At 44.6% G+C, this 17,472-nt stretch overlaps 1 protein-coding gene across 4 annotated transcripts; it reads left to right on the plus strand.

Moving 5' to 3' along the window:
- The first annotated feature begins 2,345 nt into the window (after positions 1–2,345).
- On the plus strand, positions 2,346–16,005 carry LOC148143060 (uncharacterized). 4 transcript variants are annotated; one of them, XM_087974005.1, is made up of 3 exons: positions 2,377–2,449; positions 6,853–6,937; positions 12,627–16,005. In XM_087974005.1, exon 3 carries the CDS (start codon positions 12,949–12,951, stop codon positions 14,140–14,142), a length of 1,194 nt encoding a protein of 397 aa, XP_087830131.1. In that variant the 5' UTR covers positions 2,377–2,449; positions 6,853–6,937; positions 12,627–12,948; the 3' UTR covers positions 14,143–16,005. The 4 variants fall into 4 exon arrangements, with proteins under 4 accessions (XP_087830130.1, XP_087830131.1, XP_087830133.1 ...); XM_087974007.1 differs by having other exon boundaries at positions 2,428–2,449; positions 6,842–6,937; XM_087974004.1 differs by lacking the exon at positions 6,853–6,937 and having other exon boundaries at positions 2,346–2,449.
- Positions 16,006–17,472: the final 1,467 nt, after the last annotated feature.

The following is a 17,472-nucleotide window of genomic DNA, read 5'->3' on the forward strand; positions in this document are numbered from 1 at the left end:
AGCTCTGTCCTACAACTCATCTGCTTCATCCTCGACCACACCATATTCACCTTTGACAACCAGTTCTTCATCCAGACACACAGAACTGCCATGAGGACCAAATTTTCAACCCAGTATGCCAATATTTTCATGCATAGGTTCGAACAAGACTTCTTTTCTGCACAGGACCTCCAGCCAACACAATACACCAGATATATTGACAACATTTCTTCCTCTGGACCCAGGGCGAGGAGTAGCTGAAACAACCACACAGTGATATCAACAAGTTTTGTCCCACCATCACACTCGCCATGGACTACTCTTTAGTATCTGTCTCATTCTTGGACACATGCATCTCCATTAAGAATAGGCATCTCAGCACTTCTCTGTACTGTAAACCCATGGATAACTTGACAATGCTACACTGCTCTAGTTTCCACACAAAACATATTAAAACAGCCATCCCCTATGGAAAAGGCCTTCGCATACATAGGATCGGTTCAGATGAGGAACGTGACAGACACTTGGAGGTACACAAGCATACCTTCAAAGGAACGGGATACAATGCTCAACTCATCAATTGCCAGTTCCAATGTGTCGCAGCGAGAAACCGTAATGACTTCCTTAGGAGACAAACACGAGCTGCAACCAAAATGGTCCCCTTTGTTGTCCAGTACTTCACGGGAGCTGAAAAACTATGACACGTTCTTCACAGCCTGCAACACATTATCGATCAGGATGAGCACTTCACCAAGACCTTCCCCACGCCTCCACTTCTCACCTTCAAACCACCAAACTTTAAACAGAACATTGTTTGCAGCAAACTGCCTGGCCTTAAGGCAACATGATACAACCTTGTTATGGCAGAGGCTGCAAAACATGTCAGAGTGTCAACCCATTACACATGGGTTCACCACCCACCATGAGTGCAGCAGGTACTCATGTGACCCCGACAACATTGTTTATCTCATACACTGCAGGCACTGACGCGCTGAGGCATGGTATATTGGCGAGACTGAGCAGAGGCTACGGCAATGGATAAATGGACACTGCACAACAATCACCAGGCAGGAGTGTTCCCTCCCAGTCAAGGAACACTTCAGCGGTCCGAGACATTCAGCCTCGGACCTTCGGGTGACCATCCTCCAAGGCGGACTTCAGGACAGGCAAAAATGCAAATTGCTGAAAATGTGTTGCTGGAAAAGCGCAGCAGGTCAGGCAGCATCCAGGGAACAGGAGAATCGACGTTTCGGGCATAAGCCCTTCTTCAGAAACTTATGCCCGAAACGTCGATTCTCCTGTTCCCTGGATGCTGCCTGACCTGCTGCGCTTTTCCAGCAACACATTTTCAGCTCTGATCTCCAGCATCTGCAGACCTCACTTTCTCCTCAAAAATGCAAATTGGCCAAGCAGAGGCTGATAGCCAAGTTCGGTACCCATGGGGATGGGCTCAACTGGGACCTTGGATTCATGTCACACTGCAGCTGACCCCATTACATTATACACTCTCTCATACACACACGCTCCTCCAGACCAACACACTCACGCAGACCCTCTCTCATACACAAGCGCTCTCTTATATGCTCCCACACACACACAGCCTCTCACAGACTTATAACCCATTACACTCTCACACAGACACACACTCACACCTCACCCCGCCCCCCCCCCCCCCCCTCATACACACTCTGTTTCCCTTGCGCGCACATGCACAAGTTTGTGGAGTGAATATGTACGTGTAGAATTACATTATATTTTGTTCAAAACCTGCATTAATCCACCTAAGATTCTGTAACTCCCACTTTAGGAATAGAATCAATCTGACCTAACAGTGGGACACAGACTTTAACTTCACTCCTTCAATGCATTACTTTAGCTGAGAAGACACCTATTGTTAAAAGCAATCTTGAGAATGTAACTTTTAAAAAGTTCTGATATTTACATATGAAGGAACAGAAACTATCATGGTCATTCTAAATGACGAAAGCTAAATTTGTTTAATATTACTCCCATGACACTATAATCCTCTTGCGATAAAGTCTGTGTCTAATTATTCTGCTCCACAACCACCCGATGAAGAAACAGCGCTTTGAAAACTAGTGCTTCCAAATAAACCTTTTGGAATAACCTGGCGTTATGTGATTTTTAACTTTGAAAATCTGTCAGTAATATCAGCATCTCCATGCTGCGCATGCTACTCGGTGTCAGCAACGCAGTGCGCATGTTCGCCGGTGTCAGCAAAACACTACGCATGCTCGTGCAACAAGCGGAAATGTCCCACGACCTTGTTTTGATGGACCAATGGGACGCTCAGGAGGACCGGATGGCGACTGGTCCTCCTGCCAATCACAGCAAACCCATTGTCTGGATGCGGAAGTTGGACCAAGATGTTGCTGTTCCTCTCTCTCTCTCTCTGAATTAAGATTGAGCTTCAGCCTAGACCACAACTTCCTTCCTCACTCCAACATCTGTGAGTACAGCAATCTCTTTTCTCACCCCCTTTTCAATTCCGGGGTTCAGCTGTTGACTTACAGAAACTGAAGGGAAACGGAGTGAACACAGGGAGGGGACAGACTCGGGAAGGTTAGTCCAGGTCAGTTCAAAAACACATGGCAAATACAGGAGAATTGACATTTCGGGCATGAGCCTTTCATTAGGAATGATGTGTGGATGTACAGAGGGCCTCAGCATCCTTCTACACCAGTCAATGCCAGTTGTCAGACAGGTGCAGCAAGCAGTGAGCAAGGCAAGTGGTATTTAGCAAGAGGAATTGAGTTGAGAACTGGTGATGTCTTCCTGCAGTTAGAGCGTCATTGAATATATTCAAGGCTGAGTTCATCTGATTTTTGAACAACAAACAAGTGGATGATTATGGAGGAAGGCAAGAAAATGATTTTAAGACCAGCACAGAACAGTTACAGAGTAATACAGCACAGAAACAGACTCTTCAGTTCAAGTAGTCCATGCTGACTATGTTCTCAAACTAAACTAGCCCCACCCTGTGTTTAGCCCATATCCGTCTGAACCTTTCCTGTTGGAGTCATAGAGATGTACAGCATGGAAACAGACCCTTCGGTCCAACTTGTCCATGCCGACCAGTTATTCCAATCTAGTTCTATTTGCCAGCACTTGGCCCATATCCCTCTAAATCCTTCCTAAATCAGATGCCTTTTAAATGCTCTAATTATACCAGCCTCTACCACTTCCTCTGACTGGTCATTCTGTACACATTACCATTCTCTTGGTGAAAAAGCTGCCTCTTAGGTCCCTTTTATGTCTTTTTCCCCTCTCACCCTAAACCTATGCCCCCTCGTTCTGAACTCCTCCACCACAGGGAGAAGACTTTGTCTATTTACCCAGCCATGCCCCTCTGTAAAGTCACCTCTCAGCCTCCGATACTCGAGGGAAAACAGCCCCAACCTATGTAGCCTCACCCCCAAGAGCGTAAATCTTTCAAACTTGGCAACATCCTGGTAAATCTTTTTCTGAACGCTTACAAGTTTTAACCATTCTTCTGATGGGAAGGAATCCAGAGTTGCATGCAATTTTCCAAATGTGGCCTCACCAATGTCCTGGACAGCTACAACATCAACTCCCAACTCCTTTACTCGATGCTCAAACCAATAAAGGAAAGCATACCAAATGCTGCCTTCACTATCCTATCTACTTGCAACTCTACCTTCAAGGAACTATGAACCTGTACTTCAAGGTCTCTTTGTTCAGCAACACTCCCCAGGACCTTACCGTAAAGTGTATAGGTCCTACTCTGATTTGTTTGTCCAAAATTCAGCACCTCACATTTATCTAAGTTAAATTTCATCATTCATGTAATTATCCAAATATCTTTTAAATGTTTTAACTGTACCTGCATCCACCTCTTTCTCTGGACATTCACTCCACACACAAACGACTCTCTGTGGGGAAACGAAATGGTGCCCCTCATGTATTTTTTTAAAAATCTTTCTCCTCTCTTCTTCAAAAGTTGCTCCCTAATTTTGAATCCCCACCAAGGGAAAGGATCTCCGCTGTTCACCTCATCGATATCACTCATGATTTTGTCATCCTCTATTAGGTCACCACTCAACGTCCTCTTCTCCAGTAGAAACATTTCTAGCCTATTCACAGAGATGCAGGTATATTCATATTCACTTATGATCTGTTCAATGCTGGTGCAGGCTTGACAGGGTAAATGGCCTGCTCCCAATTCTCTCACTCCTAGTCCAGGACAATAACAGACCATTAAACACAGGAGCAGAAATTAGGCCTTTCAGCCCATCGGGACTGCTCTGTCATTAAATCATGGCTGATAAGTTTCTCAATCTCATTCTCCCACTTTCTTCACGTAACCCTCGATTTCCCTCTTGACACTCAAGAACTTATTTGTCTCTGTCTTAAACATATTCAGTGACCTGGCCTCCACAGCCTTCTGTAGCAGTGAATTCCACATGTTCATCACTTTCTGGCTGAAAAGGTTTCTCCTTATCTTTGTTCTAAAAAGGTTTTCCCTTTACTCTAATGCTGTGCCCTCAGGTCCTAGTCTCTCCTACCAATTGAAGCATCTTCTCCACGAGCGCTCTGTCCAGGCCATTCAGTATTCTGTCTGTTTCAATTAGATCTCCCCTGTGTGTGGGCCTGTGTATCAGCACAGACCAGACCCTTCAGGATGAGGTACAGCAGGGATTAGGTTCAGCAAAGTGAGAGTGGAGGGTGTGTGTGTGGGAGATGGAGACTCAACTTTTAGGGAGTGAGAGGGGAAAGAAAGAATTGATAGGATGGGCTGATAGGCCAAGGAGTGGCAGAATGAGTTTAATTTAGATAAATGTGAGATGTTGCATTTTGGTAAGGCAAATCAGGGCAGGACTTACACAGTTAATAGGGAATGTTGCTGAACAAAGAGACCTTGCAGGTTCATATTCCTTGAAAGTGGAATTGTAAGGAGACAAGATAATGAAGAAGGCATTTGGTATGCTTTCCTTTATTGGTCAGAGCATTGAGTACGGGAGTTGGGAGGTCATGTTGCGGCTGCACAGGACATTGGTTAGGCCACTTTTGGAATAGTGTGTGCAATTCTGGTGGCCCTCCTATGGAAGAATGTTGTGAAACTTGAAGGGGTTTAGAAAAGATTTACAAGGATGTTGGGTTTGAGTTGTCGGGAGACACTGAATAGGCCGTGGATATTTTCCCTGGAGCATTGGAGCCTGAGGGGTGACCTTATAGAAGTTTATAAGGAGTGTGGATAAGGTGAATAGCAAAAATCTTTTCCTCGTGGTAGGGCAGTCCATAGGTTTCACTTGAGAGGGGAAAGATTTAAAACAGACCTGAGGGGCAATTTTTTCAGTGTGTTTATTGAATGAGCTGCCAGAGGAAGTGGTGGGGCCTGCTGCAATTACAACATTTAAAAGGCACCTGGATGAGTATATCAATAGGAAGGGTTTAGAGGGGTATGGGCCAAATGCTGACAAACGGGACTAGTTTAATTTAGAATACCTGGCCAGCGCAGACGAGTTGGACCAAAGGGATTGTTTCCATGCTGTATGACTCTGATAATCATTGGTGAAAGCAGAAATGTCGTTGTGAAGACTGGGCTTTCAGAGCAGCTTTCAAAGATGTTTTGCCCTGACTGGGAGCAGAAGTTATAGTGAAATCTTTCATTTGTGAAACAGCAACTGAGTGAGTGAGTACATCCTGGATTTTGGTGGAAAGTGGGAATTCATTGCAATGTGGGGTTGAAGTGCTTTAAGGTTTACTGGCAGTAAGTAAAGTGTGCTGAACAGGGAACCAATGGGAAATGTAGGGTTATAGGTTCGTATTAATAAGAGCAAGAATAGGCCATTTGGCCCATCCACCCTGCTCTGCCATTCATTAAGATTATGGCTGATCGATCCTTTTAAACTGCTCATTTGTGTCAGCCTCCAACACTGTATTTCCAATGCTGTTCATCAGAAGGAGCAGTGAATCAGTAACTGGTATCGTTAGCCTCACGATTTTCAGTACTGCAGGTATAGCATTGTTTCATCAGCATTGTAAAGTTTATTGGCAGCAGTGGGAGGCGTGGGCTGTATTCATGAGAAACAATTCTGCATTTAGATAACACACACACTCTCGTGGCACTTGTCTTTGGATTGGCAGAAGGTGGGAGGTTTTGGGTGCTGTGATCCAGGGCAAACAACTGCGGTAAATCATAGAAGCCCAACAGTGTGGAAGCAGGCCATTCAGCTCATCAAGTCCACGGCAGTCCCTCCGAAGAGTAAACCACTCGTGCAGCTACCCCCCTCCCCCATCACCAATCCAGTTGTTTCTGCTGGTGGGTGAGATGAGCAATAGATGACATGACCTCAAGATTAAGGGGAGTCGTTTTAGGACAGATGAGGAGGAACTGCTCTTCCGGGAGAGTAGTGACTCTCTGGAACTGTCTGTTCAAGGAAGCAGTAGAGGCAGCTTCATTGAGTATATTCAAGACACAGTTGGATGGGTTATTGCATGGTAGGGAAATTAAGGGTAGTTGGGATAATGCAATGGATCGATCAGCCATGATCTTAATGAATGGCAGAGCAGGGTGAATGGGCCAAATGGCCTACTCCTGCTTCTATTGCTATGAACCTGTAACCCTGTATTTCCCATTGGCTAATCCACCTAACCTGCACATCCCTGGACACTGGGCAATTTAGCATGGCCAATCCAAATCAAGGCAGGTGAGCAATGTAGTGATGTGGAAAATGAGCATCAGAGAATGATAGAAAGGGACAAGGAGAGTAAATGTACCAGCAATCAAAGCTGGATTCAGAAGATCACAAAACTGAAACTAAAAATGGCGTGTCTGAATGTTGAAGAGAATAATTGAAGAGAATAATTATGATCTGAGACTCCTTACAGAGTCATGGCTTCAGGATGACAAGGAGTGGATCCTGAATATCGAGGGGGTACATGGAATTCAAGTTGAATGGGAAGCGAGTTAAAGGTAAAGGCACTGCCAGTCAAAGCACTGATAACATGGTAGTCTGGTGTAAGCTCGGATTTTAGGTCCTGATTTCCCTGTCCTCTTATCTCCCTGTTCTCACAGAGTAAGATGTTGTCTGTTCTCAGCTCTGCTGGATTTCTGCTGAAATTTTGACCCCACTTTTTACACCTTCCGGAACAATAAAACATTCAGTCACTCAAGGCCTGACCCACAACCTCCCAGCCTGTCAACTGAACAGTGTTATCATCGCAGAGAATAAAACAAGAAAAATGGAACAAAATTAGGAATTAAATAGGTTCTTGTTTAATGTTTGTTTGTTAGGACGTAAACCAGAAATTAGGTCTCCCAGGATTTGTATTGTGCCCTAAGTGAGGAATTCTCTCTCCCTTACATCTAACTATTAGTACCCAGCTATGATTTATAACGATATTTGCATCAACGGAAATAAAGCATCTGTTATCAAATAGACATAGAAAGATACAGCACGGAAATAGACTTTTTGATCCAACACATCCATGCTGATAAGGTATCCTATGTAAATCTAGTTTCATTTGCCAACATTTGGTCCATATCCCTCTAAACACTTCCTACTTACATACCCATCCAGATGCCTTTTAAATGTAATTGTACTGGCCCCTTCCTCTGGCAGCTCAGTCCATAAATGCACCATCCTCTTTGTGAAAACATTGATCCTTAGGTCCCTTTTAAATCTTTCCCCTCCCACCCTAAACCCTCTAGTTTTGGACACCCCCACCCTGGGAGACGTGCTTGCCTATTTACCCTGTTTATGCCCCTCATGATTTTATAAACCTTGACAAGGTTACCCCTCTTGCCTTTGACGCTCCAGGGAAAGCAGCCCCATATTATTCAGCCTCTCCTTATACCACAATCATCCAACCCTGGTGACATCCTTGTCAATCTTTTCTGCACCCTCTCAAGTTTCACAACATCCTTCCTACCCTGTAGCAGGTAGACCAGAATCTAATGCAATATTCCAAAAGTAGCCTAACCAATGTCCTGTATAGCTGCATCATGACCTCCCAACTCCGATACCCAATGTATTCTATGGACCAAATAAAATCTTTGCAGTTCAGAAAGAGGCTATGATTTTATTCTGTGTCCCAGTCAATTTTAGTCATTATCTCTGGTGTATGGTGTGTCAGGATGGGATCACTGGTACCAGAATTGCATGCAATATTACAATAGTGGCTGAACCAATATCCTGTGAAGTGTACCAAACACCACCTTCACTATCCTGTCTACCTGTGACTCCACTTTCAAGAACTATGAACCTGCCATAGAGTCATGCAGCATGGAAGCAGACCTTCGGTCCAACCAATCCATGCCAACTATAATTCCAAATTAAACTCGTCTCTCCTGCCTGCTCCTGGCCTGTATCCCTCCGAACTTTGCCTATTCATGTACTTAAACAAATGTCTTTTAACTGTACCCACATCCACCACTTTTTCAGGAAGTTCATTCCACACATGAACCACCCTCTGTGAAAAATTAGTATTTGAATGGCAAGGATTGAAAGATTCAGAAGATTTACAAGGACGTTCCAGGGTTGGAGGTTTTCAGCTTCAGGGAGAGGCTGAATAGATTGGGGCTGTTTTCCCTGGATCGTTGGAGGCTGAGGGGTGACCTTATAGAAATTCATAAAATCATGAGGTCTTTTCCCTGGGGTAGGGGAGTCCAGAGGTTGAGGATGAGAGGGCAAAGATTTAAAATTACTTAAGGGGCAACTTTTTCATGCAGAGGTTGGTGCATGTATTGAATGAGCTGCCAGAGGAAGTGGTGGAGGCTGGCACAATGACAACATTTAAAAGGCCTCTGGATGGGTGTTTGAATAGGAAGGGTTTTGAGGGACACGGGCCAAGTGCTGGTAAATGTGGCTAGATTAATTTTGGATATCTGGTCGGCCTAGACGAGTTGGACCGAAGGGTCTGTTTCCGTACTGTACATCTCTATGACACTGAGGTTGAATAAGTCCTGATCTGATTTGCATTTCCAAAATGCAGCACCTTACATTTATCTGCATTAAACTCCATCTGCCACTCCTGAGCCCACTGGCCCATCTGATCAAGATCCTGTTTTAATCAGAGGTAACTTCCTTCGCTGTCCACTATACCTCCAATTTTGGCATCATCTGCAAACTTACTAACTATACCCACTATGTTCACATCCAAATCATTTATATAAATGATGAAAAGTAGTGGACTCAGCACTGATCCTTGTGGCACATCACTGGCCACAGGCCTCCAGTCTGAAAAGCAATCGTCCACTACCACCCTCTTTCCTCTTCAAGCCACTTTCCACCTTCAAGCCACTTCTGTATCCGGTTGATTAGTTCTCCCTGTATTTTGAGATCTTACCTTGCTAACTAATCTTCCATGAGGAACTTTGTTGAATGTCTTACTGAAGTCCATGTAGGTGAAACCCACCACTCTGCCTTCATCAATCCTCTTTGTTACTTCTTCAAAAAACTCAGTCAAGTTTGTGAGACATGATTTCCCATTCACAAAGCCATGCTGACTATTGCTAATTGGACCTTGCCTTTCCAAGTACATGTACATCCTGTCTCTCAGGATTCCCTCCAACAACTTGCCTATCACCGATGTCAAGCTCATTGGTCTGTAGTTCCCTGGCTTTTTTTGACCAGCTTTCTTAAATAGCGGCACCACATTAGCCAACCTCCAATCTTTTGGAACCTGTGACTATTGATGATACAAATATCTCAGCAAGGGGCCCAAAAATCACCTCCCTACCTGCCAGAGAGTTCTGGGGTACACCTGATCAGATCCTGGGAATTTATCCACTTTTATGTGTTTCAAGATATCCAGCACCACCACTTTGGTAATATGGACATTTTGCAAGATGTCACCATCTATGTCCCCACATTCTATATGTTCTTCTCTACAGTAAACAATGATGCAAAATACTCATTTAGGATCTTCCCCATCTTCTCCACTCCACACATAGGCTGCCTTGCTGATCTTTAAGAGGCCCTATTCTCTCCCTAGTTACCCTTTTGTCCTTAAATGTATTTATAAAAACCCCTTCTAAGTCTCCTTTAACATATTTGCCAAAGCTATTTCATGTCCCCTTTTCGCCCTCCTAATTTTCTTCTAAAGTATACTCTTCTAAGGATGCATTCGATTTTTCCTATCCATACTTGTCATATGCTTCTGTCTTTTTGTTAGCCAAGCCCCAATTTCTCTAGTCATTTGCATTTCCTACACCTACCAGCCTTTTCTTTCACCCTAACAGGAATATACTGTCTCTAGACTTTCGTTATCTCATTTTTGAAAGCTTCCCATTTTCCAGCCGTCCCTTTACCTGCGAACATTTGCCCCCAATCAGCTTTTCAAAGTTCTTGCCTAATACCATCAAAATTAGCCTCCCTCCAATTTAGAACTTTGACTTTTAGATCTGGTCTGTCCTTTTTCCATCGTTATTTTAAATCTACTACAATTATGGTCACTGGCCCCAAAGTGCTCCTGCACTGACACCTCAGTCACCTGCCCTGCCTTATTTCTCAAAAGTAGGTCAGGTTTTGCACCTTTTCTGGTAGGATCATTGACATACTGACTCAGAAAAGTTTCTTGTACACACTTAACAAATTCCTCTTGATCTAAACCCTGAACAGAGGCAGTCCCAATCGATGTTTGGAAAGTTAAAATCCCCTACCATGACCATCCTTTTACACTTACAGCTAACTGAAATCTCCTCATTACAAATTTGTTTCTCAATTTCCCGCTGACTATTAGAGGATCTATATTACAATCCCAGTAAGGTGATCATCCCTTTCTTATTGCTCAGTTCCACCCAAATATCTTCCCTGGATGTATTCCCAGGAATATCCTCTCTAAATACAGCAGTAATACTATCCCTTATCAGAAACTCCACTCCCCCTCCTCTCTTGCGCCCACACCATGCTTCTTATAGCACTTGTATCCTGGAACATTGAGCTGGCAGCCCTGTCCGTCCCTGAGCCACGTTCTGTAATTGCTATGATATCCCAGACCCATGTTCCTAACCATGCCCCGATTTCATCTGCCTTCCCTGTTGGGCCTCTTGCATTGAAGTAAATGCAGTTTAATTTATCAGTGCTACCTTGTTCTCTGCTTTTTTCCTTCCTGCCCTGACTATTTGACTCACTCCCTTTCCCAACTGGACGAATCTCAGGTTAATCTCTTTCCTCACTATTTCTCTGGGGCCCATCCCCCACTTACTCATTCAGCAACTTTACTGGCTTTCTTTCTGCAAGCATCCTTGACATTTCATTATCCTGTCCTTGATTTAGCTTGTTCCAGGTCATTGTCACCTAAATGAAGTTTTCCTCCATACACACTTAAGGCTATCTGGCTGCATGAGGGTTTTCAGGTTTCTGTGACCTGGATAATGTGATCAGCAGACATCTGGCAAACTACAGGAATTGCCACCTATGTTACATTCATTTAACTGTACTGGCAGTGATCACTTATTTTGTGAATTTATGTTGTGGTTCTGTTTGCCAAGCTGGGAATTTGTGCTGCAGACATTTCGTCCCCTGTCTAGGTGACATCCTGAGTGCTTGGGAGCCTCCTGTGAAGCGCTTCTGTGTTGTTACCTCCGGCATTTATAGTGGCTTGTCTCTGCCGCTTCCGGTTTGTCAGTTCCAGCTGTCCGCTCCAGTGGCCGGTATATTGGGTCCAGGTCGATGTGTTTATTGATAAAATCTGTGGATGAGCGCATTGCCTCTAGGCATTCCCTGGCTGTTCTCTGATTGGCATTTCCTATAATAGTAGTGTTGTCCCAGTCAAACTCATGTTGCTTGTCATCTGTGTGTGGCTACTAAGGATAGCTGGTTGTGTCGTTTCATGGCTAGTTGGTGTTCATGGATACGGATCGTAAGCTGTCTTCCTGTTTGTCCTATGTAGTGTTTTGTGCAGTCCTTGCATGAGATTTTGTACACTACGTTGGTTTTGCTCATGTTGGGTATCGGGTCCTTTGTCCTGGTGAGTTGTTGTCTGAGAGTGGCTGTGGTTTGTGTGCTGTTATGAGTCCTAGTGGTCGTAGTAGTTTGGCTGTCAGTTCAGAAATGTTCTTGATGTATAGTAACGTGGCTGGTCCTTTGGGTTGAATGAGTAAGTGGGGGATGGGCCCCAGGGAAATAGTGAGGAAAGAGATTAACCTGAGATTCGTCCAGTTGGGAAAGGGAGTGAGTCAAATAGTCAGGACAGGAAGGAAAAAAGCAGAGAACAAGGGAGCACTGATAAATTAAACTGCATTTACTTCAATGCAAGAGGCCCAATAGGGAAGGCAGATGAAATCGGGGCAACATGAGTTTGACTGGGACAACACTACTATTATAGGACAAGCCAAACAGAGAACAGCCAGGGAATTCCCAGAGGCATGGCACTCATCCACAGATTCAATCAATAAACACATCGACCTGGACCCAATATACCGGCCACTGCAGCGGACAGCTGGAACTGACAACCGGAAGCGGCAGGGACAGACCACTATAAATGCCGGAGGAAACAAAACAGAAGCACTTCACAGGAGGCTCCCAAGCACTCAGGATGTCACCTAGACAGGGGATGAAACGTCTGCAACACAAATTCCCAGCTCGGCGAACAGAACCACAACAACGAACACCCGAGCTATAAATCTTCTCACAAACTTTGTGAATTTATTTTTGCAGAAAAACGTGGAAAGAAATTTGAAGCAATTGATACGTCGACTTCTGGCAGAGCTCCTTGATTCATTGGGACTTGGATATCAGCAGTCATTCAAATTGAGAAGAAATGTTTGCTTTTGTCTGGTTGAGAGGTTTTGGACACTGGTGTGGCAGGAAGAATACTGAGACACCCGAGTGAGGGAGATCCAGTGCGTTGACTGAAAAGTACTTCACACCATTTACTCGGCTTGGAATATCAAAATCTCACCCCTCACGTTGGGGACAGACTATATACCCTTTGTATTTATAATTTCAAACCCAGAGCAACACAAGGAAAGCTCTCCTCATGGGGAAACCATGGAAATGCGGGGACTGTGGGAAAGGATTCCCTTCTCCCTCTGTGCTGGAAATACACAGACGTGTTCACATTGGGGAGAGGCCGTTCATCTGCCACCATTGCGGGAAAGGATTCATTCAGTTGTCTCAGCTGCAGACACACCAGCGTGTTCACACCGGGGAGAAGCCGTTCACCTGCTCAGTGTGCGGGAAGGGGTTTGCGAATTCTTCCAACCTGCGGGCACACCAGCGGGTCCACACAAGAGAGAAGCCCTTCACGTGCTTGATGTGCGGGAAGAGGTTCGCGCATTCATCTGCACTGCTGATCCATCAGCGGGTCCACACTGGGGAGAGGCCGTTCACTTGCTCCGAGTGCGGGAAGGCTTTCCATCGTACAAGCAACTTGCGGAAGCATGAGCGGGTCCACACGGGGGAGAGACCCTTCAGGTGCCCCAAGTGCGGGAAGGGGTTCAGTCAGGTGGGCGACCTGCAGAATCACGAGCAGGTCCACACGGGGGAGAGGCAACTCACCTGCTCTGAGTGTGGGAAAGCCTTCGGTCATGTGGGCGACCTGCGGAGGCACCAGCGGGTCCACACTGGGGAGAGGCCGTTCACCTGTCCCGAGTGCGGGAAGGCCTTCCGTTATGTTAGTAACCTACGGACCCACCAGCGGATCCACACAGGGGAAAAGTCATTCACCTGCCCAGAGTGCGGGAAGGGGTTCCATCATGTGGGCAACTTGCGGAATCACGAGCACGTCCACACGGGGGAGAGGCCATTCACCTGCCCTAAGTGCGGGAAGGCCTTCGGTCATGTGGGCATCCTGCAGAGGCACCAGCGGGTCCACGCGGGGGAGAGGCCATTCACCTGCCCTGAGTGCGGGAAGGCCTTCTGTTATGTGGGTGACCTGCAGAAGCACCAACGGGTCCACACCAGGGAGAGGCAATTTGCCTGCTCAGTGTGTGGGAAGGGGTTCAGTCATATGGGCAACTTACGAAAGCATGAGTGGGTCCACACAGAGGAGAGGCCCTTTACCTGCACTGTGTGCGGGAAGGGATTCATCAATTCTTCCAGCATGCTGACTCACCAGCGGGTCCATACCGGGGAGAGGCCATTCACCTGCTCTCAGTGTGGGAAGGGTTTCACCCACTCCTCCTACCTGCAGAAGCACCAGCGAGTTCATTTGCCATTGCAGGGGGATTGAAGGAGTGGGTGGCAATAAAGGTTACCTAAATATACCACCGGACTCAGACTCTCATTAAAAGCTGAGCTCCAGCAGATTTTTGTTTTCATGCTGCTCATTTCTTTCAACCTCTAGCACTAAGTTTCCAATGTTGTGTATCAGAAGCTAATATTGTTAGGAACTGTTACATTTTTCATCTCTGCAGCTGCTGCATCATTTCATCAGCATTGTAAAGTTTACTGGCAGCAGTGCAAGGTGTGGGCTGTATTCACTAGAAACAAAGTTTAAAAACCACATAACAGCTGGTTATAGTCCAACAGGTTTATTTGGAAGGACTAGCTTTTGGAGTACTCCTTCATCGGGTAGTTGTGGAGCAGGATCATAGGACAGAATTTGTAGCAAAAGATTAGTGTTATGCAACTGAAATGGTATATTGAACAAATCTAGATTGCTGTTATGTCTTTCACCTTTTAGAATGGGTTGCAGGTTTAGGTTCATTAATACGTAAATCACAGAACTACTTTTAAGTCACATTCTCGACGTAACTTAAGGTGACATTTCGGCTCAGACAATGCATTAAAGTTGAGGTCAGAGATCATCTGTATCCCAATCTTGAGTCAGACTGGTTCTATTTCCAAAGTAGGAATTCATAAAATATTGCGTGGATTGAATACCTGCAGACTGTGTGCTTTTTGAGCAAAACTGAATGTAACTGCATATATAATTCTGCAAATTCTGCAAGGTAGAAGAAAGAGGGTAGTGGTGGAGGGTTGCTTTTCAGACTGGAGGCCTGTGACCAGTGGTGTGCCACAAGGATCAATGCTGGGTCCACTACTTTTCATCATTTATATAAATGATTTGGATGTGAACATAGGAGGTATTAGTTAGCAGGTTTGCAGATGACACCAAAATTGGAGGCATAATAGACAGTATAACAGGATCTTGAACAGATGGGCCAGTGGGCTGAGGGTAGGCAGATGGAGTTTACTTTGGAGATGGAGATAAATGCAAGGTGCTGCCTTTTGGAAAAGCAGGACTTAGACACTTAATGGTAAGGTCCCAGGGAGTGTTGCTGAACAAAGAGACCTTGGAGTGCAGATTCATAGCTCCTTGAAAGTGGAGTTGCAGGTAGATAGGATAGTGAAGAAGGTGTTTGGTATGCTTTCCTTTATTGGTCAGAGCATTGAGCATTGGTTAGGCCACTGTTAGAATATTGTGTGCAATTCTGGTTTCCTTCCTATCAGCAAGATGTTGTGAAACTTTTAAATCTTTTCTGAACCCTTTCAAGGACGTTGCTAGTGTTGGAGGGATCGAGCTATTGGGAGAGGCTGAATAGGCTGGGACTATTTTCCTTGGAGGATCAGAGGCTGAGAGGTGACCTTATTGAGGTTTATAAAATCATGAGGGGCATGGATAGGGTAAATAGACAAAGTCTTCTCCCTGAGGTTGGGGAGTCCAGAACTATAGGGCATAGGTTTAGGGTGAGAGGGGAAAGATATAAAAGGGACCCAAAGGAGCAACTTTTTTCACACAGGGTGGTGTGTATGGATGGAGCTGCTGGAGGAAGTGGTTGAAGCTGGTGCAATTACACCATTTAAAAGGCACCTGGATGGGTTTGTGAATAGGAAGGGTTTAGAGGGATATGGGCCAAGTGCTGGCAAATAGGACCAGATTAGATTAGGATATCTAGTTGGCATGGACAAGTTGGACTGAAGGGTCTGTTTCCATGCTGTATATCTCTATGACTCTGACTCTAAATGCAAGTTCACCCCATAGTATGTGTGTGCATGTGAGTTTGTGTGAGAGTGTTGAGAGTGTGTGCTTAAGAGTGCATGTTTGTGTATGTGCATGTGAGGTAAAGTGTGTGTGTGATGGGAGTATAAGCCTGTCAGAGGGTGAGAGTTTCGGAGGAGGGCGGGGGGGGGGGGGGGGGGGGTTGGTGAATGTGTGTGTCTGAGAGGGGTATGGATAAAAGCAAGGGGTTGCATCTTGGTAAAACAAACAAAGCAGCACTTGTACAATTAATGGTAGGGCCCTGGGTCTTGATGTAGAACAGAGATACCTGGGGGTTTCAGCACATAATTCTTTGAAAGTTACACCACTGGTAGACAGGGTGGTTAAGAAGGCGCTTAGCACATTTGCCTTCATGCTTTGGACTTTCTCACAAATATGGTGCACCAAAAGACAGAATTTTTATAAGACATGGCAGCCCTTTTTGAATTATCTGGAAGCAGATTTGTCTGCCATTTTAATTAGGGCCTTTGTGTAGCCATGTTGGTTTGGTTTAATGAACTCTATGCCCTGACAGGAAGAATTTCAAACAAATGTTGGGGTAATAATTGATGCTCTTGAAGATTGAGAGCTATGGTCTTATTGCACATTATTTATTGATCTGTAGTGAGTATAGTTTTGATATGTTTTGTGTAGTAGTTGGTTTACTGTTATTGTTGTTAGAATGTTATTTTCATATTTTTATAGCTTTATCATTCAGAAAAAGGTTGCAATAAAAGTAGTAAAATGTCTAATGCTTTGTGTCTGTGACATTATCAGTCAAGGATAGTTTCCCTATCACCACCAAGCCCCTGAATCAGTATCTAATTAAGGAAACTACAAACATCCATAAGTCGAGAAAACAGCAGCTGTATTTAAGAGACAGAAGATGAGGTGTTTTTTCTCCAGGCGTCAGGTGGTTAGAGTTTGGTGGTGGTGGAGGGAGAGTTAAAATGATCGGCCACAGGGCAGTGGAGTCATTTAATTTCAGTGTCCCAGAGCTGGTCTCTAAAATGTTCTGCAAGTTGGCCTCCATTCTCCCCAATGTAGAGGAGACCAGGTAGAGAACTGGACATATTTATAAGATTTATTTATAAGTTGTATAAATCTTAATCTCCCAGAGTTATTTTCTAAAAAAATTTAAATTAAATTGGGCGACAATGAAACAGTTTGTTGATCAGACTTGAATCATCACCCTCAAATGAGACAATGCCATTGACAGCAGTGAACAGCTGTTTTTGTTAAAAAGCACAAGTTCTTGATTTATTTTCACATCTTACTGATATTCACATCTGCACATTCAATGTCAAACTCTGACATCAGAAATGACATGACACCATTAATTTTTTCTTACAATAATCCAACAAAAATTAATAACACAATGAATACCAAGTCCGATTAATATGAAATTAAATTTGACCAAATAAAATGTAAAATCAGGATGGGAGATAACAAATGGGGGAAGGGCAGAAGGCAAGAAATGCAGCATCATAGAAGGTGCTCCTCCAGGGAGTGTATTTTACCAACTACAACTGCTCAATATAAACAAACACTCTGACATGATCCTCCGGTTTTAATGTA

The sequence above is a fragment of the Chiloscyllium plagiosum genome, unplaced genomic scaffold, assembly GCF_037043375.1.
Source record: "Chiloscyllium plagiosum isolate Xiang-an unplaced genomic scaffold, Cpla_swu_hap1 HiC_scaffold_27, whole genome shotgun sequence".
Taxonomy (NCBI): Eukaryota; Metazoa; Chordata; class Chondrichthyes; order Orectolobiformes; family Hemiscylliidae; genus Chiloscyllium; species Chiloscyllium plagiosum.